General features: G+C 37.9%; 1 protein-coding gene across 3 annotated transcripts in view; it reads left to right on the forward strand.

The window, feature by feature from the left end:
- The window catches only part of PDK3 (pyruvate dehydrogenase kinase 3), a 62,558-nt gene extending 38,575 nt beyond the window's left edge, over positions 1–23,983 (forward strand). Inside the window, exons 6-13 of one of the 3 annotated variants that reach the window (XM_058535590.1) lie at positions 4,243–4,320; positions 12,518–12,594; positions 13,853–13,954; positions 14,355–14,465; positions 17,555–17,668; positions 18,977–19,116; positions 20,934–21,020; positions 23,293–23,983. In XM_058535590.1, the coding sequence (XP_058391573.1) occupies positions 4,243–4,320; positions 12,518–12,594; positions 13,853–13,954; positions 14,355–14,465; positions 17,555–17,668; positions 18,977–19,116; positions 20,934–20,991 (680 nt within the window). In that variant the 3' untranslated portion in view covers positions 20,992–21,020; positions 23,293–23,983. The remainder of the gene's footprint in view (positions 1–4,242; positions 4,321–12,517; positions 12,595–13,852; positions 13,955–14,354; positions 14,466–17,554; positions 17,669–18,976; positions 19,117–20,933; positions 21,021–23,292) is intronic. The other 2 variants (XM_058535588.1, XM_058535589.1) reach the window with 2 other exon arrangements.
- Positions 23,984–25,774: the final 1,791 nt, after the last annotated feature.

The following is a 25,774-nucleotide window of genomic DNA, read 5'->3' on the forward strand; positions in this document are numbered from 1 at the left end:
TAAATTTTCCTGTGTGCTTTTTTTTTTTCCTGAGGAAGATTCACCCTGAGCTAACATCTCTTGCCAGTCTTCCTCTCTTTTTTGTATGTGAGCGGCCACCACAGCATGGCCACTGACAGATGAGTGGTGCAGGTCCGCGCCCGGGAACTGAACCCAGGCTGCCAAAGCAGAGTGTGCCAAACTTAACCACTAGGCCACTGGGGCTGGCCCTCCTATGTGCTTCTTCTTAAAACTAATTCCTGGCTATGTTGGATCTGTTGGGCTAGTTGCTATGTGAACTTTCATCCTACTCTTTATGATTTGGCCTTTTTTATTTTTTTTTTTTTTTTTTTTTTTTTTTTTTTTTTTTGTTTTTTTTTTTTTTTTTTTTTTACATTTTTATTGATATTTTAATGGTTTCTAACATTGTGAGATTTTGGGTTGTACATTTTTGTTTGTCCTTCACCCCATATATGACTCCCTTCACCCCTTGTGCCCACCCCCCACCCCCACTTCCCGGGTAACCACAGTCCAGTTTTCTCTGTCCATGTGTTTGTTTATATTCCACATATGAGTGAGATCATACAGTGTTTGTCTTTCTCTTTCTGGCTTATTTCACTTAACATAATACGCTCCAGGCCCATCCATGTTGTTGCAAATGGGACGATTTTGTCTTTTTTTATGGCTGAGTAGTATTCCATTGTATATATATACCACATTTTCTTAATCCAATCGTCAGTCGAGGGACACTTAGGTTGCTTCCACTTCTTGGCTATGGTGAATAATGCTGCAATGAACATAGGGGTGCATAAGCCTCTTTGGATTGTTGATTTCAGGTGCGTTGGATAGATTCCCAGTAGTGGGATGGCTGGATCATAGGGCATCTCTATTTTTAATTCTTTGAGGAATCTCCATACCGTTTTCCATAGAGGCTGCACCAATTTGCATTCCCACCAGCTGTGTATGAGGGTTCCTGTTTCTCCACATCCTCTCCAACATTTGTTGTTTTTTGTCTTGGTGATTATAGCCATTCTAACAGGCGTGAGGTGGTATCTTAGTGTTGTTTTGATTTGCATTTCCCTGATGATTAGTGATGTTGAGCATCTTTTCATGTGCCTATTGGCCATATGATTTGGCCTTTTTTATTTTTAATAAAAAATGTATTTACAGTTTGGGTATTCTAGCCTGGGGAAGTATATATGTGCCACACTCACAGTTTTATTAGTTAATTTATGATCAATACCTCATGTTCCTTGAAAACAGAATCTTAAAATAATGAAAATCACTTATGTTCAGTGGTAATAGTAATCATTTCCTAATTTTTAAGATTAGTGGTAAATACGGGCTCAAATATATTACAGATAAAAGTATTTTGATAAATTATTGTATTTTAAATTTCTGGCTTCTAATTAAAAAATAGAAATGTCTTATTAGAAAGCTTATTATAAGTAGAACTTGCATTTTACTCTAGAATAAAGGACATGAATTTATAAGCCAATAGTTGAATTTTGGTGGTGATGTTTTAAAGGTTTTTCATTTTTATGTTATTTTACTTAAACAGAAGTGTCCTGTTTGAGTATATATGTTCTGTTATACACCGCAATACCCCATGATCAGTCATGTCCTGGGAGAGACAAGGACAGAATTAGTATGACCCAGCCTTGACTTTCCAGGCAAGTGTTCTCCAAATCTAGCCTCTTTTCAGAATTACTTGCTAAGTTTTTAAAAATATGGATTCCCAGGCCTCAACAGAGCTACTGCATCAGAATCTCTAGGGGTCCATTTTATAATCTGTACTTTTTTTGTGTGTGTGAGAAGAAGATCAGCCCTGAGCTAACATCCACACTAATCCTCCTCTTTTTGCTGAGGAAGACCGGCTCTGAGCTAACATCTGTTGCCAATCCTCCTCCTTTTTCTCCCCAAAGCCCCAGTAGATAGTTGTATGTCATAGTTGCACATCCTTCTAGTTGCTGTATTTGGGACGCCGCCTCAGCACTGCCGCACAAGCGGTGCGTCGGTGCACGCCCGGGATCCGAACCCAGGCCACCAGTAGCGGAGCGCGCGCACTTAACTGCTAAGCCACGGGGCGGGCCCCTGTACTTTTTTTTTTTTTAAGTTGGTAATGAATTCTACATACAGCCAGGTTTGGGAACCATTCTATGCCTCTAGTTTCCAGTCTGACCAAAAAGGACATCTCTCATCAGGATAATTGCACCTTGAGAACTTTCTCATGGGCAGGAGGATTGTTCCATTTAACAAATGCTTACTAGGTGTGTATTGTATCCAAGGCATTATAGTGTGCTATGGGAATTTAAAAAGATGCATATGAATATAGATTTTACCATTACTGCCCCCAAAATACTTTTGGCTGGCTGGTGTATGTGAGTCTCATTGTGATGTCTTGAGTTTTTCAAGGATCATAATATGATTCTTAATTACAGCGTTGATACACTGTAATTTGTAGTGATGTTTAAAAAATTCTTACTCATGTGGTTTTGGGAACCACACTGGGTCTTTGAGTTTCAAGTTGGCTGCTTCTGTCTGGGCTCCACCATCTTCCACATGTTACGTTTGTGTCATACTTGTTCTTAATGCTATTATAATCTCGTGCTACTGGGCAAGCTAATGCCATGAGGAAACGAGCACATTTGGTGGATTTGGGTTCTTTTCCTGTTTTATATTGAATGGAAGAGTGATGTTTAGATATCTTTAGAGGTGTTGTATACTTGGAGGAGTTGTTTTCTGGAGGTCTATTGGCTTTTGTATACGGATAACGAAGCATCATCTTCAGATTTCAGTATTTGTTGGTTTGAGTAAAGTGGCCTTGGGAGTTCCTGGTTGGCTTTGTGCTGTCGTGTCACTAGGTGGAGATGTAGCATTGTTTGGTGATGTCGCCAAAGCAAAAAGTGAGTCTTGATTTCTTTTCTTTTTATAAATGTACTTGACAGATATTTGATGAGGTTTATTACACTCTAGGAAAAAACTTATAAATTTAGTATAATTCTAAATTTTAATTTTCTTTTTTTTAGGGTTTAAATTCAATCCTACTTTAATGGCTACTTTCACACGGAGGAACTCTTTTTTATAGTTTTCTCCTCTTACTAACACTTCCTTTGGCTATCCTTTATTATTTCTTTACTTGTCTATAAAGACAAAGTAGATGGGTGGTTGCCTAGAGCTGGGTGGGTGGGGGTGGGGGGAATGACTGCTGAAGGTTACAGAGTTTCTTTTGGGGGTGATGAAAATGTCAAGTTGATTGTGGTGATGGATGTACAATTCTGCAACTACACTAAAAATCAGAGAATTGTGTGTACACTTTAAATGTATACTGTATTGTGTGAAAAGTATAATTCAATAAAGCTGTTTTTAAAAAATAAGTTATCAAAAAGTTTAAAATTGATCAAACCAAGGAATATTTATTGAGCATCTACACAGACATATACTAAGTTCTATATGAGTTAAAAACAAGCGTAAGACACAAACCCTGACCTCAGATTGCTCACAGGTCAAGAGAAAAGGCACAGGTGCAGTGGATAATAATGCAATTTGCTTTCTGAATTTGTTCTCCATCTTTTAGGATGTAACGTCCTGAATTCCCTCTTCCAGCTATCTCTGTAATGGCCCTGATCTTCTTACCCTATGACTTTTTTTTTTTCCTTTCCAAAGCAAACTGTTGTTCCTGAGACTCATAAATATCAGCCCCCACCTGTTACCTTTAACTAGCTTAAAGGACATTTTAAAGCAATATTAGTGTCTCCAATACCATAATTGTGTGGCTCATGGAAACCCATTCATTCAGCAAATACTTATTGATGTTTTATTTACAAATAATTGGCAAATCTTAAGACTATTGGCATTATTATTTTTTTTAAATTACAACAAATATCTTTTTGGTACAATTTAGTCAAGTTGCATGGTGTTTGAAAGTATAGTCTTGAGTTTATAGATTTTCATGAAAAATGCTTTTAGGAATATTTAAAAGTTAAACAAATATATACTTAGTATACAGCTGGCCATATCGTCATTAGTGCACTATTTTGATATTATCGTGGTCATTAAAACTTTAGAGAAAGAAATTTTCGTTCAGTTATAATGATTCTGTTAGAGCCAAAAAAGCCTATTTTTTTTTTAAAAGGTGGTAGTCGATTAATTCTAAACCCATCAAGTTAGAAATTGTCCTTATTTGTTTATTCTATTAAATCTATCCATCTCTGTGTCCCTATGTTATTAGTGTAGCAACCAAAGGTTTGTCTTTCTTTGCAGATGCGTATGAGACTGCCAAGATGCTGTGTGAACAGTATTACCTGGTAGCTCCAGAGCTGGAAGTTGAAGAATTCAATGGTAAAAGAAAAATAATTTTAACCTTAAATACAAAGAAGTAGACTAAAACTCTGATTATACCTGAGCTATATTTCAGTGAGATCCTAAAATTATGTTGCTTTTTCGTCTTTTATATCTTTTTCAAACCTTTTCTATATCTTTGGTCAGCTAAGTATATTATTGTAAGGAGTTTTTGTACAGGAATGTGTAATCTATTAGAACTCAGCATTCTTGGAACAGAAGTAATCAAGGTAGAAAATACACAAAGATATAAATAGGCAGTTCTCAAAAGAACAAATACAGACAGTCAATAAACATGTGGAAAAGTGTTTAACTTTACTAATCAAGTACAGACAAGATCGTAGAAAAATGCCATTTTTGTCTTTCAAAATGGCAATGATTAAAACATTTTAATGCTTTGAATTGGTGCCCAGGAAAATACCCTCACCAACACTTATACATTTCTGATGTAAGTTTAAATTAGTACAGCCTTTCTAAAAAGTGCTAACAGTGTTCTTTCTTTTCGCCCAGTAAATTAAATTAATAATGGTCATATTCTTTGGTCTAGTAAATTAAACTTCAGAAAATAAGAAACTAGAGATATGCACAGATATACGTCCAAGAATGATGAGCACAATGATTTTCTTATAGAGAAAAATTAGAAAACAAGCCAAGTTTTCCACAATAGAGGATTTGTTAAATAAATTGTGGTACACCCATAAGATAGAATACTATGCAGCCATTCAAAATTATGCTTTAAAAGAATATTTAATGTATGGGAAAATTTGAGTTTTTTAACACAGGCTATCAAAGTTTGTAATGGTGCAAGTTCATGGAAAATATGTTGAAGGGCTTATACCACCAAAATACAGAAAACAGCTCTCTGGATATTGGGGTTATAGCTGATTTTTATATTAGTCATATGATTCTGTATTTATTTACATTACTTTAATTTTTTTATTTGTAAGTTACAAAAGAGACATGCTCATTGTAAAAATCAGACAATACAGAAATGGAGAGTAAAAGGTGAAAGTTCCCACTGCTCTCTCAGTCCTGTACAGAGCTTTGTTTTTTACATAAATGAAGTTGAAACTATACATGTTCTATAACTTGTTTTTCATTTCACCTTGAAGATCTTTGCATGTATTAATGTCATTTAGAGATTATCCATAGTGTAGATTACCATAATTTATTCTTATATTAAATATTTATTATATTTGTATAATATATTTATTCCATATTTATATTATTAATTCTTATTAATCATTGCCCATTGAGTGGACATTTAGGGTTTCTAATTTTCCCATATTCCATATAATGAGCAATGAAGGTGTGTGTGTGTGTGTGTGTGTGTGTGTGTGTGTGTGTGTGTTTGGAGAGTGGGAAATTGTGAACGTGTGGAAGTACTTCTGTAGGTTAGATTCCTAGAAGTGGAATGACTGAGTCTTAGGGTATGGGCATTTACAGTTAAAGATAAACCAAATTCCCTCTCAAAAATATTCCAAAAATGTATTTCTCTTATAATGAGATCAAAATGTGAAAAGACTTCAGGCTGCCGTTGTAGAGCAATTGCTGCTACATTCTACTAAAAGGTATGGAGTCAAAGCCACTTTCAAAGTCTGTTGGGTTCTCTAAGACGAGTTCCACCCCTACTTTGAATAAATACACTACCAGAACCTATAGGACTTTGCTTGAGTATTCCTGAGTAGAAGCATCTTAGTATTCTCTGTTTCTTCCTACGGTCTAGGTGGGGCGTGACCTCACTGTCAAGATTTCTGTTTCTCAAACATGGAACTTCAATTCGCAGGTAGTAACCAATTGCTCTTTTGCATGAATGGCAGCCTCACTCACTCCGAAGGCCAGAGTAGCGAGCCTGTTCTTGCTGATTCCCAGGTGCCAGCTGTGTCAGCACATGCCTTCTTAGTGAGGCTGTCGCGCTGGACAGCACACTCTTCCAGGAGAGGAGCTTTACAACTATTTTTGGCACTATCTCATGTGTGATTTTTGAATCCCATCACTAAGTAAATGAATGCTGGTGGTTATAGGTAGCCTCTAGTTTCCTGTTGCTTTGGGTAATGTACTGATGATTTATATTTATGATTTCTTGAGTGCCAGAACTCTTTGTGGGCACAGTTAAGGACTACGCTTCAGCTCTAGCAAGCTCCATGTTAGAGATGCAGGTCAGTGGTTGGTCCTGCACACCTTAAGCAGATGCTGTCGCTTTATAAGGAGAGTGTGTGACTGTTTTCCAGGGAGGAATCAGATCCAGATTCCTTTGGATTCATTTGTAGAGCCCGTGTGACCTAGCATAGCATCCCCTTTCAGGATGCTTCTGCTACCCAATGGGTGCCTTTAACAATAGTTGGTGATAGCGCCTGCTGCCCTCTGCCGTGCACTTCAGAGGAATGAGGCTGCCATTAACCCTAAACAACAATTTGTTGCTACCTGATAATTTAAGTTCTGTTAGTTTGACATCTTTTTTTCTGAATTTTTGAGTTTTTTCTTTCCCAGTGTAGACCCTGACAAAGTAGTAGATAGGATTATGTAGAGCATACTGTGCAAACACCATCAGTATTTACCAGTCCTCACTAGAATTCTGAATATTGGGGGCCAGCTGTAGTAAACTTTCTTTATTATCCTTTCTGTAACACATTTAACAGAGACGTTAAAAATAACAGAATTTTACCTTATGTAAAATTGTTTACCTTATGTCTGGTTTCAAATGTTTCTGACTAGCCACCTGTGGCAACCCATGTGGGCTTTTCCAAAGACAAGTCGCCATGCCATCATATTTGTTTTCATTTCAGCGTTCTCATTCTCTTGAGAAATCAGTTGCCACAACAGTAAGCAAATAAACATTTTTACCTTACCTTTTTTGCATCCATAGTAAGGCAGCATGGCTTATGGGAAAGATGTGAGCTTTGTAGCTAGCCAGGCGGTGGAAATCCGGATTCTGACACTTAGGAGACATGGGCCTTAGACAAGTCACTTCACCTGTGACACTCGGCTTCCTCATCTGTAAGCTCACCCTGTCGGGCGATAAAAGGATGATGTTTCTGGGGCCTCAGATATAGCCGTGGGCACAAACTAGATATTTAATAAAGGCTGGCTACTGGAAGTCAGGGTTGACTTGGGAAAGATAAGACTTATGGTAACCACTTGCATTTTTCCACATTTCTAGATTGGTCTTTGCTGTCAAGAGGTTAATTCATAGCTTTGGGTTTGGTGGGAAACATAAAATTTTCAATTCATTCTGTGTATATTTTGTCATAACAGGGTTCATAGAAAAGGTGTGTGTTTATCCTGGGATCTTTCACCTCTGGTTTCCCCGTATTGGATACTTTTGTGGATATTTTCAATCAAGTGGTTCTATACAACAATCAAAAAGCTCTGTTAACACTGTAGAAATTAATTTTTTAGTAATGATAATAGCCAACATTTATTGACTGCTTACTATGTGGCAGGCTCTGTATAAACTAGTTTATCACTATTATCTCATTTAATCCTTATATTAACCCAGTGAGAGATGTACTGTGTCCATTTCAGAAATGGAATGCCAAGGCCCAGGTGGGTTAAATACCTATTACTATATCTATTAAATACCAGAGTCAGGACTTGAGCCCAGTGTGACTTTGAACCACACTATATACTGTTTTTAAGAGCCTTGTCCTTTGACTTTGGAAACTGATTAACCATCTCTAAGTACCCAGCTGATTTTTCTCTTAAATGCATTTTTTCTGCTTAGCTTCTCGTTTTTTTTTTTCATTATTATAGGAGAACTATCTGAAAATAAAATTCTTTATATCCTATGTAGAGTTCTGTTGGTATTTCTTAAATGTCATTTCAACTAATGGTATTTAGAGCAATGACTGTGCAAAATAAACACTTTATTATTTCTTGAGTCTTGAACATGAAAAACCTGGACCATTTTTTCCATTGCCTTTTAAAAATGTACCCTTAGATGGAAAATTCATATTCCATTTGTGTCTTATTTTAGAAAGTCAACAAACATCTATTAAGGGTCCACTACATAAAAGCCACTGGACCCAGGGTTAGGGAAGAGTCACGGACAAAAACATTTGAAATGGTTTTAAAAGGAAGGAAAGACACCTAAACTATAATGTTCCCAAAGAAAAGAAAAGTACGAGTAATTGAGCAAGCCTTCAGATGGCAACTAGAGAATGTTGGTTGAACTGAAAAAACAAAGCTATCAAAGGTGTTTTCATTTCCCTGAGATTTGGAGTGAAAGGTTGAATTCACAGGGCTGTTTATATAACTAATCATGCCATTTGGTACAAGATAGGCTAAGCATTCAGCGTGCTCCTGGGGCTCCATTAAAATGACAATAAAGGAATACAAAGAAAAACAGCAAAGAAACTAGGGGGCTCATCAATGGACCACTGATCCCACCTCTTGAAGGTAACCAGATGGAAGTATGCTGGTTAGTGGGACAGAGCGGAAGAAGCCACAAAAGAGGAGGCTGCAGCAGAGATGGCACCCATTTTGCCAGAGCTTATCCTAAAGGGACTCGGGGAGCAGAGCTGGGAGGTGCAAAGGACTGGAATGGGAAGCCAAAAGGTAGGGGTTAATTGAAAGCTGGTTTAAGGTAGAGCATGGATGGGTGATGGGGAGCAGCTTGACTCTGGCTGTACTCTACCTGCAGACAGCTACAAGCAGTTTTCTCCCGGGCAAAAATCAAAATCAGAATACTTTCTTCAAGAACAACCTGGGAGAGCCAACCCTGATGGCCTAGTGGTTAAAGTTTGGTGCTCACTGCTTTGGCGGCCTGGGTTCACTTCCCAGTTGCAGAACCACACCACCTGTCTGTCAGTTGCCATGCTGTGGCGGCGGCTCACATAGAAGGACTAGAATGACTTACAGCTAGGGTATACAACAATATACTGGGCCTTTGGGGAGAAAAAAAAAAAGAGGAAGATTGGCAATAGATGTTAGCTCAGGGTGAATCTTTAAACAAAAAAAGAAAGAAAAAAACAACCTGGGAAAAACTAGGGCTGTTCATATGAATGTTGATAGCCCAAAGTAAAGATCTTCATGGGCAGAGGCCAGATTACACAGCTTACTATCTGTTCATCCTAAAGCCAGTTGAAAAGTCCTGACCAGGTACACAGACCTCCAAGTCAGCCTTCTCACTCAGGGGAGAGCCCCACGGGGAAATGAACACCAACTACCACAAATGATTAATCCAGTTCCTCATTCTTCAACAAGAATATTACAACTAAGGTGTATCAGACCTCGGGCAAAAACCAGCAGTGTGAAAGAAAACCTGACTGGCGTTAAACTTATCAGCAGCACTGTCATGGCCAGAAGACCACCCCTTTCTAAATTCTGAGAGGAAATGATTTTGAATCCAGAATTCTGCACCTAGCCAAACCTTCAATCAAGTGTATCAGAGGTATATGGATCAAGAAATGTATCTCCCATGCATACCTTTCTGAGGTAGGTTACCTGACTGACTTGATGTTAGGTATAATGTGGATATAAGAAATAGCGAAGAACATTCTAGAACTTCAATCAAAAACAATTTGAGGATGATGGCTATGCAGCACATTTGGAAAGCAATTGATCCTAATTTGAAAAATCTTAATAGAATGGATACCATGCAATAGAATAAGAAACTGGAAGATCTTAGTGATGTGGTGAGGAAAGCATATGTTTCTTGTCCCATTACCCAAGAGGAAGGGTAGTTAGAAGCTCCAGGAAATACGTAAAACTGTATAAGAAAGATACAGTCCAAATATTTGGCGACCTAAAAAGGGTAGCGTGATTTTGAGCAGTTGGAGAAGGATAAAGAGAATCCATTTTACCTTCAGGCTGAGAACATTTTCCTTCAAGTGACGCATGCATCATGTCATTGGACTCATAGGGAAGGAAATGTTGTCCTGGTCCACTGTTGTGGCCGCTCTGCAGTGATCAATATTTATTGAGTTCTGATGTTACCAACACTATCGATTTTCAGCTTTTTAAAAAAGAACCTACAGGCAAAGTACAGAAGAGTTAATTAGGTTTGCAGAACAGAATGTAAATATTATCAACCAAAAGACTAAAGCAGAAGTAGTAATGAGTGGCTGCCTCTGGGTACGGACAGGGGAGTGAGATGGGACAAGGTGGAGGGACTTTTACTTTTCTTCTTTTTAAAAAAGTTTTAAGGGGCCAGCCTGGTGGCGTAGTGGTTAAGTTCGCGCGCTCTGCTTTGGCAGCCCAGGGTTTGCAGGTTTGGATCTCGGGTGTACACTGATGTACCGCTTGTCAAGCCGTGCTGTGGCGGCGTCCCATATAAAAGTAGAGAAAGATGGGCATGGATGTTAGCCCAGGGCCAGTCTTCCTCAGCAAAAAGAGGAGGATTGGCATCGGATGTTAGCTCAGGGCTAATCTTCCTCACCAAAAAAAAAAAAATTAAGTCATTTGTATATATTACTTAACTTGAAAAATAACTATCATCAAAGGGTTCAGGATTTAGAATTGAAAGCTCTTGGTTCAGGTTTCCACTTGCAGGTCTCTTCTGTTATGATGGGCAAGTCACATTGCCTCTGCAAAGCCTGTGTCCTCACCCACAATAACGCCACCCACGCTGTGAGCCACGCGGTATTGTCAGAGGATTTCATTGGGTGATGTATGTGCAAGCTCTTTGTAAACTGCTAAGAACCAAACAAACGTTCACTTTATTTTCCTGTGAGTTAGGTACTTTATTAGAGGAAGTAGTTAGGTTGAAATTATAACATGGGTGAGTATGTCTGTGTTCTACTTGAGAAAGTTCATGCAGTTCCAGTCTCTTAAGTGATTTTGGGTCACAAGGAGAGGAAGGACTAAATTTTCCAGCATCTACTCCATAGCCCACTCTGTTCTTAGTGCCTGACATGGGATTCGGTGTTTCTTATATTTTCCTCAGAAGATTCTTTTTTTTTTTTTTAAGGATGCTCATTGTATCATTTTAATAATAGTTTCCAATCAGAATCAACCTAGATAATTGCTAATGGGAGAAATTTTACACATCCATTAAAAAACAAAAATAAAACCTCTTCATGGAGGAGTTACATTACAGAGCGGACTCAAGGAGAAGCCCTCTCCTAAATTAAAGGCTGATGGGTGTGGTTATGGGTGGGAATTGGGATTTGGGTAGCCATGGAGAAATACGCAGAGGCTGATGAGAGACAAGCTGATTTGGTGCCCTGAGCTGTTGCTCATGCTTTCTCTTTGCCTGAGTACTTCCCACTTCCCCCCACCCTCATATCCGATCTTTAAGGGATTATGCATGACTTTTAACCTTATGTTTCTTAAGTACCACTTCTCGATAGACACGTCTTACCCACTCAGCTAAGGGCTCTTTGGTCTCATTCATTTTTTTTAAAATTTTTTGTTTATTGCAGTAACATTAGTTTATAACATTGTATAAATTTCAGGTGTACATCATTATACTTCTATTTCTGCATAGATTACATCATGTTCACCACCCAAATACCAATTACAACCCATCACCACACACATGTGCCGAATTATCCCTTTCGCCCTCCTCCCTCCCCACTTCCCCTCTGGTAACCACCAATCCAATCTCTGTCTCTATGTGTTTGTTTATTGTTGTTATTATCTACTACTTAACGAAGGAAATCATACGGTATTTGAGAAGATTCCTGATGCAAGGAGAAAGGACTGTAGGTCTCGGGGGGTTCGTCTGCTAGATGCTAGTAGAAAAAAGTTATGTGAACCTTACGTTCTACTCTATAATATGCCTTGTTAGTCAAAATTTAACGGAATTTAATATTGCTATTTAGTCAAATTCACCAAGAAGATGTGCCCTTTTCCTTTATGGCTTCACATTCCCCCTGCTGACCCGTGAGGTCACTGGTGGGGGTGGGTATCCTCCAATTTTAAAAACACTGAGCAATATTCGGACGACCTTATGCAATGCTCAGAACATCGTGACATAAATGGTACTATTCCAATTTAACTCAACTGAGTTTCAAAGAAATTGAGTAATTTGCCCAAGGTCACATAGCTGGTAAGTGAAGGGACTAGATTTCACCCCGAGTTTGCTGGACTTCAGAGCATATGCTTTTGCTCAGCCTTGCCTTCAGGGGTGGAAACCTAAATTAGCCTTTTGTAGAGTTCTTTTTTACGTACTCGGAAAATAGAGTACAAACAACATTATTGACTTTCTTCTAGTTTTGATCCTTATTCATTGATGGTTTCTCTCTGTTTTCAGCCAAAGCTCCAGACAAACCTATTCAGGTAGTTTATGTGCCCTCCCATCTGTTTCACATGCTATTTGAGTTGTTCAAGGTAAGTGGAATTTAAAAACATGGAAACAAGTCTTCATTTTAAATTACTCTGATTCAGAGCATAATGGATTCGTTAGATTAGCATAAGAAAAAGGTTTTGCATAACCATCTTTAAAATTCTATTTCTGATATCCTGTGGGTTTTATAATTTGTACACTGAGATGAAAAATTGCTGTGTACAGTGTAGTTTTTGTGAATATTAGTACATATTGATTTTTGAAGCTTAATTGTACTTTAGTGATTTGGTGTAAAATCCATACTGTTTTTTTTTCAGTTATGAGATTAGAGATGCTTTTAGTTTCCAAACCTGGCAAAGGCTTTGTTGGTGGTAGCCAGATCAAAATAAAAGCATGTTTATGCATATTTATGCGTCTGAACATTAGCCATGTCACTGCTTGAGTAGTTGTTCCAGTCCTGAGAGCTACTGTAACCCTTTTACGTGTTTGAGTCAATTCAGAAGATCTGACAGAGGCAGAGGGGAAGGGCTGGACCAAAAGGGACCAAAAAAAAAAAAAAGGACTCTCTAGACTGTTTACAGCGTAAGCTGTTGCTTTTGTTAACCGGTAGCTAATGGCATGTACAGTAGCAGTATTAGAGGCACAAGGCCTTTGAGCTAAAATTTCATGTCTTCCAATGTGTAAAACCCAAAACTGAACACCAGAAAAATCAGTTATGTTGATTTGCTTCCAAAAATTATAACGTTACTGATGTAAAACTTGGAGGTTGAGATGGGCATTCAATTGTGAACTTTCTCATCAGCAGCTGTGGCTTTTTCAGAATTTATTTTCAACTGACATTTCTTCTCCTTTTTTTATCAGCCAAATGATTAATTTTTGTGGGAAGCATGAATCCTCTCAGGTTTTTCACCTCCTTTAGAGGAAAGGTGCTCTGTAAATGCAGACTGATAAATAGGATTTAAAGTGTGTCAGTGCCTCTGCAGCCTCATTACCTGTGATAAAAACATTCCTCTTGGTTAAGAGTTGAATAATTTAAATACCCTAAAGAAAAATAAGCATTTAGTATGGTGGATGGGATTAAAACTAGATGAAAAGCAAAATAAAGCATCAGGAAATTTTTCCTTGATCCAAACACATGTTTAGCTAAGTTCTTTAGAGGAAAAAACAATGCCGTATAAATCCAACGGATATTTGCCCCACAAGAGAATTGTCGTGTATAAGTAATCTTGTGCTAGTTTCTTTTTTTTTTAAATTGTCGTTTGTGAGTCAGCAGTGTACTAAAAAAAGGTCTTCTTATTTCAGAATTCGATGAGAGCAACAGTCGAACTATATGAAGATAGAAAAGAGGGCTACCCATCTGTTAAAACCCTTGTTACTCTGGGTAAAGAAGACTTGTCCATTAAGGTAACTGCTTTATTTGCATGTAGCCTTTAATTATCAGGTAATTTAATAGTATCTAGACATTGAGGAATCAGAGGGAAGGGAAGAAAACGAACATTTATTGAGCGTCTTATTTCTAAGGACTGCATTAGATCCTTGGCTTAAGTTACCTCATTAAGACTTCATTAGGACCCCGTTTTTCAGGGAGCTGAACAGGAGCTCAAAGCCAAGCCTGTTGGATCCTACCACACTTCCCTGCCTCCTTTGTTGTACACTGTTCACAAGGGAACCATGTCTCACTGGGGGTTCAAAGCCCTTATATGTTTTAGAGTAGTCTGGTATGTACTGTATTTAAGGAACTTGTCTCCTACTACATATAGAGTGACTTCTTCCTTTTTTTTTTTTTAACATTTGTACATTACAGATAAGTGACCTAGGTGGTGGGGTCCCACTTCGAAAAATAGATCGTCTTTTTAACTACATGTATTCAACTGCTCCTAGACCCAGCCTGGAGCCTACAAGAGCTGCCCCTCTGGTAAGCATCTTAACCTGCTGCTTAAGGAAAGACTGTTAACCCTAGAAGGGACTCCGGCAGAGCTGGCTCTCTCCGCGGGTTGTTGCACTAGCCTCATTGAATTCCAATGTTTCCTGCATGGTTTGGAGGAGGGGGAATTTTATGCTGCTGCTATTTTCTTTGTGAATCCTTTGGACTTAGATTTCTTCTCTAATTTGTGTCCAAGAAACACTCAGAGCTGAGTGCCTCACTCCCAAATACAGAGAAAAAGCATTTCCCTGTGGTTAGACTGCTCCCGGAGCATCATTTACCGCCTGGCCCTCCCCTTGGAGGGGGTGGGAGTCTCATAGTGGGTGAGCGAAGGAACAGCACAGCGTGAATGGCTGCAGCGTGGTCCTAGGCACTTGGGTGCTGCCTACCACAGAGGCCCAAATCCCCAGGGCCTTTGAACTTCCCCTGCCAAATTTGTTTATGTAATTAAAATGTAAATTATGAACACATTAAACTTTTTATATTAAATAACATAAGCAGGAAACGTATAGGTGGCACGTGCATTTTCAGGGTCCTTTCTGTCTCACTCTGGAAATAACCTTCAGCCCTATTAAGGCAGTCAGAAAAGCCTCTGGTTACCATGGCAGCATTTAGATCCTGGTAGGGCCACACTTTTTTCCTCTGCTGAGTGTTTCTAATTGACAAACAACAATTGAACCCTTTGTCATTAAACATGGCAACATATCTATCAGTCTGCAGAATGGCTCAGGGTATAAATTTTCATTTTCAAGTCCTACCTGACTGATAAGCATGTAAGATTATATTTTATTTGTATGAATAAAATCCAGCACTTTGCATCATTTGTTCAAGACAGAGTTTGTTAACTGTGTTGAAAACGGAGAGGAAATCATTTATATAGGATTCAAGAAAATTCATGAAAGATCGATTTTGAAAGGCATTGCCTAGACCAGGCTCTGGTATCTACTTAAATAAATATCAAAAGGAAAAAAACGCTCCAAGCAAATCTAGAGCCTTCCTCAGTTGTTTAAAAGGAATACGAATCATCTATTCCAGGTCTCAAAATAGCATCTTGAGAATAGCTGTTACATCATAGTTTTTTTTTTTTTTTATGAAAGCGAGCAGTTGAAGTAAGAGACCTTAAAATTCATGTATCCAACCTCCCATTTTATAGATGAGAAAATAGGTTAGTACCTTGTCCAAGGTCACTGAGCTCATTACGACACAGCTGGCACTGGCTATGTCTGCATTCCTTGCAGTGTACCGTGTGGCCTCTCCTTTTGAAGAAATGCTTCCACTAGCATCTCTCCCAGTTAGTAAACTGACCCCAGCTTTAAAGTGAGCACATGGCTATGTACTACTAGAAAACAATTTTCTCACCATGTTACAGCTCTGTGCCTGACACATGCATTTCTTTTTCGGAAATGTCCTCCTAGCTGACTCTATTGATCCTTTGATACCCTGGGAAAACTGTCCTGAACCTCACTAAATCTGAGTTAGAGGCCCCTCCTCTGCCTTTCGCAGGACTCTTGGCTTACCTGTCTCCTCACACGCATGGCTGCATTGGCGTCAGGCCTTCTCGGTTGTTCCCTGCTGTACCTGAGGGCAGGCTCTGGGCCTTGCTGGAATGTACAGGAGGCAGATTTCCTTGGCCTCTTCCTGGAGTATGCTGGTTTCTTTGCTGTGGTGACCTTAGTCACCATTATGGCTATCTTCTTCACTACTGGCCATATTCTGCCAGTCCTAAAGCCCTTAAATGACAGTGTCCTCTGTCACACCCAGCCCTTTAAGTTAGGCCCTACCCTGAAGAAGGACTCTAGGAAAGATGTTAGAAAATGGTAGAAATCCATGTAACTTAGTAAAATTGCTCCTCTGTAGTAGCCATAATAGCAGCTTCCATTTATTTGGTTTTACTATGTCTTGGGCACTGTGTCAAGACTTTACATGTACTGTTATATCATTTAATCTTTACAGTAGCTCTGAGGTTAGCTTCTTTTTTTTCCTTTTTTTCCTGAGGAAGATTTTCCCTGAGCTAACATCTGTTGCCAATCGCCCTCTTTTTGCTTGAGGAAGATTCGCCCTAAGCGAACATCTGTGCCAGTCTTCCTCTATTTTGTACGTGAGTTGCTGCCACAGCATGGCCGCCGATGAGCGGTGTAGGTCCACGCCCGGGAACCAAACCCGGGCCGCTGAAGCAGAGTGTGCCAAAGTTAACCACTAGGCCACAGGGCTGGCCCCTGAGGTCATCATTTTATTACATTTTCAGATGAGAAAACAGTCTCAGAGAGGTTGAGTAAACTGCTCAGAGTTTCACAAAAAGTGGATTTCCACTTGTCTATCTGAACCTAAAGCCCATGCAGCCTCTAGTCTATGAGAGCATTTCCCCACTGCCTCCTTCATTAACCTTGACAGCGGATTTAATCAGAGGGGCCTAAACTTGCAGTACAGAATCTTCCTCTTTACCCCCCAGAGTTATTGATGTTAGTCTCTATTCTTACTGTTCTTGTCAATATCTGAGACCTTTTTTTTTTTTTTTCAACAAGCTGTTACTGACAGGGTTCTAGGACATAGAGATATAGGAGGGTACTGGAATTGTTTTCTTGTCTCCAAAAATGTATAGACTACCATATATCAAAATATTGTAGCCTTCTCAGAACCTTAGGAAGTAGCCTTTCAGGAATTTTTTTTTTCCCAATGTGTTAGCCATGGTCCTGGTAGATTTGAACTCCTGTGCTAGCAATTCAATTTTCACTTCAAAGAGCAAGGAAATCTGATAATGGAACTTTGGAATGATGTGGTTTAATTTTGTTACCAGTTCAAATTCCACTTGATTTCGGATTTGCTTTAAAACTGCTAAAAGTTTGCTTTAAAATGCTAAAAAAACATTAGTCAAAAATTGTAATATTTCTATTTTCCAAACATATGAAAAGCGTTTTTGCAAGGTGAAAACAGATTGTTTGCCATAGGTGAGCATACATCATTGTAAAGGTTGGATCGATAATTTATTTGCTTTAAATCTGAATCAGTCTTCCAGTGGTCCTTGTACCAAATGTGTCAGCATTGGTTCCTGTCTCAATGTATTAATTCTCTTTTCTCAATAGGCTGGATTTGGTTATGGTTTGCCAATTTCTCGTCTGTATGCTAGATATTTTCAAGGAGATCTAAAACTCTATTCCATGGAAGGAGTGGGCACTGATGCTGTTATTTATTTGAAGGTACTACATTTTATTTCTGTTATATGAAGTCATGTTTACTTTTTAAAGCTCTAAGTTCTAATAACTAATGGAGTATAGCACTGTATCATCTCATGTTCAGCTCATATTTGCTTCAGTTTTACATGAAAACCAAGTTATATCCTACTCTTGATTTTATGCTCAGATATAGCAAAATATGAAACATGGAGATGTAAAAATTAAAATATTGATTTTAAAACCATAATTCTAAATTGTGATTTTTTAAAAATTGCATATCCATTGAAAGGACTAATCTGAAAGGAGACAGATTTTTGTAAACTGAAGTCTTTTAGTCTTTTTCTTTAAAAACTTGTTGCTTTCCTATAGTAATAGGAATTCAATAATCATAATATGCTTATATAAGAGGCTGATCTAATAACAAAGTTCTCTGTAACAGATTTTCTCATTCATTGGTGGTGTCAGACTTTTATTTATTTCTAAACTCTAGAATATTTGGAATATTTTTTGAATAGGTAATATAGGCACACAGTACAAAATTTAAAAGCTGCAAAAGGGAAAACTAAGTCTCTCCCACCAATGGTCCTAAGCCACCTGGTTCTCTTTCCCAGACATAATCATGGGTACCAGTTTTTTTGGATCCTCCTAGAGTTGATTCTGCATTAATAAACGTATAGGGGGAAATCTAATTTTTTTTTCCCAGAAATGATTATTTCAGCACTTTACTTTTTTTTTTTTTTTTTTTTTTTTACTTAGCGATATATCTTGGAGATCTTTCCATATCACTTCATACAGAACTGGCTGCTTCTTTTTAACAGCTACATAATGTTTTACATGTTACAACATATACATGTAATATGTTATACCGTAACTTAACCAGTTATTTGGAGTGTTTATCTTAGATGCCAAGGCATCTAAATGATGTGATACTTGAGATCACTTTATGGGCTTATGTTTATAAATCTACTGTGTATGAAACTTTCTTTATGGGCCCTCTGGGAGAGCAATTGCCCAGTGAACAATAGTGCTTGGTCTAAGACTGTATAGTCAAAACAATCGAGTATCTCAAAGCAGTATTAACTGAATTAAAATACATTTTGTTCTGGTCATCTGTACTTCAGTACTTGTTTTGAATTAGTGAATGTTTTTATTCCTTTAAAAAAGCTTTCATTTCATCCAGTCTTAAGTAAACTACTAAAAGGTAATTTTAATGTAATTCCAAAAATATGTTTTAAGGTTTCTAATGTTTTGAATAGTATAATTTGGGTTAGTATTTCACGTGAGAAAAATGACACTGTGGACCTTTGGTGTATATTTCTGTTTTTCCATTAGGCTCTTTCAAGTGAATCATTTGAGAGACTTCCGGTTTTTAATAAGTCTGCATGGCGCCATTACAAGACCACACCTGAAGCCGACGATTGGAGCAATCCCAGCAGTGAACCCCGAGATGCTTCAAAATATAAGGCGAAACAGTAATTTACTACTTTGCTTTCTATTATAAAATATCTAATTTTTCCCCAGACATACCAGCCAGACGAGTGATACTTTCAGCCAAATCTTTGTGGTGTTTTCACTGGAAAAGCAAAGTTATCCCCAAAGAAAGAAAGATCGGAGCAGCTTTTTCACCCCACATAGAAAGGAGAGCAAACATTTGGGAGCCAGAGTAGCCATTCCCATAGAGGCCGTGATCTTCTAGGAGTCCTTGCGCTGTGGAGTATTAACAGCAGTGAGCAGGGCTTATCCCGCTGTGAATTTTATTTAAAAAGTAATTAAGTTTGCAGTTTGTCATCATCCATAGAGATTGACAGAAGAATGTTTAGAGAAAGTCTGTGGGTGGGTTATAACAGAAAAAATAAAGTTTAAAGTTATCAGTGAAGATAAACAAAACGTGGTTTATCCATACAACAGAATATTATTCAGCCTTTAAAAGGAATAAAGTTCTCACACATGCTACAATATGGATGAACCTTGAAGTCATTATGCTAAGTGAAATAAACCAGACCCAAAAGGACAAATACTGTATGATTCCACCTATATGTGGTACCTAGAAAAGTCAAACTCATAGAGACAGAAAGTAGAATGGTGGTTTCCAGAGGCTGCGGGGCAAGAGGAATGGGGAGTTCATGTTTACTGGGGACAGAGTTTCAGTTGGGGAAGCTGAAAAAGTTCTGGAGATGGATGATGGTGATGGTTGCACAACACTGTGAATGTGCTTAATGCCACAGAACTGTACATTTAAAAATAACCATTTTTTATCATCTTAACCAGATGGTAAATTTTATGTGTAGTTTACCACAGTAAAAAACAAAAAAGAGAAAAATTATCAATCACGGAATAATGAGTTTCACTACTTTATGGTAATAAGGGCAATAATCTAATCTTTGGCTTCCAATTTTTTTTTCTTCTGACCAGCCTTGAGCTCCAACTCTACTAGCAAGAGTAAGGGTTCTATTTATTTGCTTAATTTAAAATAACCTTTTATTAATAGAAAAGCAGTATGTGCACATTGTAAAAAATTTAAAAATGTAAACAAGCAAAACAGAGACAAGAGAAAGCACTGTATTTCCACAGCCCAGAGATGAACACTCTTACACTTTTGTGGATGTTCTTCCAGATATTTTGCTATTTGTATATATGTATCTTTCCCAAAATGAGATCATACTATTCATACTGTTTTACAGCCTGGTTGTAAAACATGAAAATTCCCCTGATTTGTCCAAATCTGGATCGATTCCAAGACCACATAACACATCTCAGTAGGTCTCAAGTTGTTTTTAATCTAGGACAATTTTTTGTTGTTGAGAGACCATGCCAGTTATCCTGCAAAAATGTCCCACCTTGATTTGTTTGGTTTCTTCTTTGAAATGTCATTTAGCCTGTCCCCCATTCCCTGTATTTCCTATAAACTGGAAGTTCATCTAAAGGCTCAATGGAGCATTTTTTGCTAGAATACTTCGTAAGTGCTATTGCAGAATAGCAATAGCTGTGAGACCCATGATATCTAGTTGATCCACCATTAGTGATGTTAAGAATGACCATAGTTCAGATGACGGCTGTCTGATTCCTCCATGGTATGATTATTTTTCCCTCCTCAACTGGAAAGTAATCTGTGTAGTGTTATTTTGGCACTATGCAGCCATCACCTAATGGTTTTTAACACCAATTGATAATTTTGGCCTGAATCAATAATTTTATTAACGTTTATAAAATGATGTGATGTTTTAAAATATTATTCTTTTGACAATTATTAGCTGACATTCTCCTATAACGTTCTTCCTTATCAACTAAGGCTATTTAGGTACCTTTCGAAGTACAGTTCCTCCTGGCAAGGCAGGATAAGCATTTGAATCTTTCCCTTTAATTACCAATTTTCAAGGTAAGAAGTTGAGTTAAAAGCTACCTTAAATGGTGACAAATGAGTTTCTGGCTTTCTCTTTTTTGAGTATTATGGATATTATAGATTTTTATTGCTTTGATATGTTTCAATCAGTACTTAACATATATATACACACATATATACATATGCATATACATGTACATATATATAAAGTGCACAAATCTTAAGTTTATAGTTTGAGGAATTTTTACATCTGTATTTCCAGCACCGAAAAGGCCTCTTTCTAGTCAAACTCTTCTCCCTCCCCCCTCCCCACCGTGTAACCATTATTCTGATTCCATCACCTATCACTATATCTGACTCTATCACTTCTTGAACTTAAAAGGAACATATAGTGTGTACTCTTTTGTGTCTGGCTTTCTGTGAGGTTCATCCATGTTATTGCCATGTAGCAACCATCTTTTTGATGCTTAAATTGGCATGCCTTTCGCTAATGGGAGCTATTTTGAGCTGCCTCCTCTTTGTTCCATTGATAAAATCCCATTAATCTTTGAAAGCTTCCTTGCTTTCTGGCCCAAGATGATATCCTAGGCTCATCTTATACCTTCCCTGCCTCCATCCTAGAATCAGCCATTTCCCTCAAGGAGTCCTGTTTGCTTTTAATGGGTATTAGAGACTCTAATCTGGGAGTTGAAAGTGCACATTATACCTTTTCTAGGCCCCTCTTCTGGACAGAGCTATAAAATATATATATCTTTTTTTTTAATCATAAGTTCATATTGATATTTTTATTCGATTTTAACATTGCAATGTTTCTCCCTAATATATTTTAACTGTATGTGTTTCTTCTTACCCTGAAAACCTTGATTCTTAACATTATGCAACAGAAAGATATTTCTATGCAATATAGTTTATATAGCTTTGTAATTTTGTCCCGTTATAGGAGCATTGTTCTTTTCTGATGAATGATATAAAGGGTATCTATACTGATGTTTATTTTTACTATGGAAGTGTTGTGATAGACCTCTGTGCAATATTGCTGGACTGGTCACTCATCTCAAACGATGAAATTTAGAGGAGTTTGGTTTGTGCACGTGAGTGCAAACGTATAGGTGGGTGTGCGTACACACACACACACATGCACGCACGCCATCCTCAGCTAAGATTAAGATGAAGCAGCTTGAAACACCTGGATCAGTTTCCCTTGATTCCATTTTCAGTCTGTATGTAAGTCAAGTAGTATGTTGGGCATCAGTGTGACCAATGAATTGAAACTGTTGCTTTGGTAAGAGGAGCTGTGGAGGTAGTACAGAAGCAGTCTTTGCAAATGATAAGGCCCATTTGGATTGTAAAAAGATGGCTTTAATTGAATATTGTTTTAAAGGCAATTTTAAAACTCCAAATAGTTAAGCAGGTTGTATACTAATTAAGTATGTCTTAATTTCTAATATATTATTAAATAAATTTTAGGGCCGGCCTGGTGGCGCAGCAGTTAAGTGTGTGCGCTCCACTTCAGCGGCCCGGGGTTCGCAGGTTCAGATCCCAGGTGCGCACCGACACACTGCTTGTCAAGCCATGCTGTGGTGGCGTCCCACATAAAGTAGAGGAAGATGGGCATGATGTTAGCCCAGGGCCAGTCTTCCCCAGCAAAAAAAAAAAAGAGGAGGATTGGCATCGGATGTTAGCTCAGAGCTGATCTTCCTCACACACACACAAAAATAAATAAATAAATAAATAAACAAATTTTAGCAGAAAGCAATTTTTAAAATTCTAAAATGGTTAGCCTGATGATAAAATTATTAAATTATACAAATAGAATAATTGGTGGTGATCTTGGGAGAGTATTTAGTAGGTATGGTAAATTCATTAGGTGAATGAGAAAGTGTAAGGAAATTTATTCTCTAATCAGATTTTTAATAAGCTTTATTGAGAAATAATTCACATACCATAAAATTCACCCTTTTAAAGTATACAATTCAGTGGTTTTTAGAATATTCACAGAGTTGTGTGACCCTCACCACTATTTAAGTTTAGAACATTTTCACCACCCCAAAAAGAAACCCTGTACCCATTAGCAGTCATTCCTCATTTCTAATCAGATTTTTAACTGAGAGTAAAGAACTATTTTAAAGTACATATAAGTAATTAAATGGTAATTCTTTTTCTGAGGTAACCATAGAAAATAATTCAGAAATAAGGTAAGGGTTTTTGAATTATCACTGTAACTAAATGCTGTGAGTAAGTCTTAGTTAAAATAGAGAAGATCATACTCATAAACTCACTCTGGATATTCCCATTATTTTCTTTGTAGGGACAAGATCAAGACTAATAGAACTTTCTAGAGAACTGAATGCTTCCGTCCTCTGAAGAAAGATTGTCTTCCACAAGTCAACCAGAGAGAACTCTTTTCCTCCACCAGCTCTGAGCGTGGCACCATAGTCATTCCAGTGCTTGAATGTGCATTTTCTCCACACGAGCTGGACCTTTTCCACAGAAACCTTCCTGTAACTACTCCAGATCTTCCACTGAAGTAGTGACTTGAGTCATTTTTCATAGAACGTTGCTGTGATTTGGTTGGCACCCGTCAGAGAGCACAGAGCCTCGTTAGCGCTCTTGTGTCCTCATCCCTCTCTCCTCATCATCATGGAGTTGAGTGTCTACAACCTCCCCAGGATTCTAAGCTTCCTCCTCATTCCAGATACAGCAGATCTCTACTGTTGCTCTTTGTGACCAAATACCATGATTGTCCTAAACCACCGAGGCCTGGGGAATCTGGAAGTTGAAGACATCAGCTCAGCGTATCTTGATAATTCAGTCCCAGGGCCCATCTTGTCTCATATGCATCCCTCCTCACTCTCTGATTTCTTCCATCTTCCATCCGATCATATTCTCATTGTGAGGTTTGGGTGCTTTCGCGTTAGATCTTACTCTTTGATGCATTGATTTTATTTTAAAATTCATTTGTATACTTTCATTCTGTCGATTAAAGCGTTCCAAAAGTTGTCTTGGAATTTTTCACTTAACCACTCAGTTTCAAAGATCTTAAGTGAAAAACTACCTTCTGGTCATTATCAAGTTTGTAAAGAGTGGGAAGTGGAGTTTTTATGCTTATGTAAAAATGTTACTAATCTAGTACCGTACCTTTGTCATATTCCTTTGTAGTTTTCTAAAAGAATTAGAAATCCCTATGTGATGCACTTTACTAGTTGTAAAATAGACTATTAAAGGGAAAAGTTCTTCTTTTATTTTAGTTTATTTTGAAAAATGCCCTAGGTCTTCATAATTTTCATTTTCATGTATTTTAGCCAGTTTTAGAACTGTTGATCTGATTTTCACGATCCTTTTCTTTTTGCTTAAAGTTGGAATTGGCAGAGGACTTGGGGTGAGGAAAGAGGAACCGTCTTATATTTACCTTTAGAAATGGAAGCTGAGAGTCTAGATTAAAACCCGCATTTGTACAGCTCCACAGGATGTGTTTCTCTTTGCTATAATTTTTCATATATATCATCTACTTTGACTTCTGCCCTCTTTCAACATCTGTATAAATGTTTCCACCCAATTTCCAAGTATGGAGTCCACTGATTTAAAAGTTGTGACTTGTAAAGTAGTCTTCCTCCTTTAGTCATACAATAGTGTCAATGCAGTTGTCCCCACTGCTGTCACAGTGGGGGATTGTCCCCTGGGAGGAGTGGTGCTCTGACCAGCTGCATGTAGGTTGATGGCAGCTCTGTTTCTCTTAGTTCCGCTGAATCTGATCCTCTTTCATTTCATTATGTTACCTGAGCTCATGGTAGTTCCTTTCATCTTTAGGAAGATCTCATCTCTTCCATACTTAGAAGGATCTCATCAGGGAACTCATATAATCAGTCGGGTAAAAGAAAGACCGATGTACTTCCAAGATACGGGTGACAAGATGGTCCGTATGGAGGCCTGGTTTTTGAGGACTGAGTCAGTGTCTTGGGGATGGGGCTGCTCCATATGATCAGTTCCTTGTGGTATAAAAGATATAAAAATAATGGCCCTTTACATTTAAAGACCCTGGCTTCCTTATAAACATTAGGTAGTAAATTGGTATCTTACTAGGCCTCCATTTCCAACCATAGCCCTTTACACTTTCAAATATGATACACTGTAGAGGGAAGGAGGCAACAGATTTGGGAGTGTTCCCTCCTGCCTTGTTCTGGCAATGTTTTACTGTGTGGTTGAGGAATGCCCATTGATCATTATACCCTGACAATAAGCTCCATATAAAGATTAAAAGTAGAAAAACTGGTGTGGAAAAATCCTATCGTATTCCTTCCACTGGTCTTTTTCAAAAGTAAAGATTTCTTTCAATGTTTTAATGACTTAATTGGTAGTCCTTGACTAATATACTTTCTGGCTAACTCATATCCATCTGACTCCAGTACAATCTTGCCTCTCCTGTCTTTGTTTTCTGCATTAAGAATTTAACTTTGCTCCCAAAGCAACCATCAGAAGAGTTTCAGGAACATCTTGCATTCTCACAGCTTAGTGGCCCCAAGGATTTGTTTATCCTTTTTGTCGGCTGTACATGATTCTCTGAACTTAGTTGCATCCCTCTGGCTGTTTGCTGGATTTTGTCTTTAAGCAAATGGTCAAATTTCTACATAAAAGTTGTGCTATAAATAGACATAGACCCCTTTTCAGCTAAATCCATTTAGTTCTCCCAATTCCTCAGTATTTCCCTTTCATTTACTGGATTTTAAGTATTTTGGGACTGTGTCTACTATTTGAAATAGTGTTTGGCACATAGTAGGTGCTTAATAAATATT

The sequence above is a fragment of the Diceros bicornis genome, chromosome X (assembly GCF_020826845.1).
Source record: "Diceros bicornis minor isolate mBicDic1 chromosome X, mDicBic1.mat.cur, whole genome shotgun sequence".
Classification (NCBI taxonomy): domain Eukaryota; kingdom Metazoa; phylum Chordata; class Mammalia; order Perissodactyla; family Rhinocerotidae; genus Diceros; species Diceros bicornis.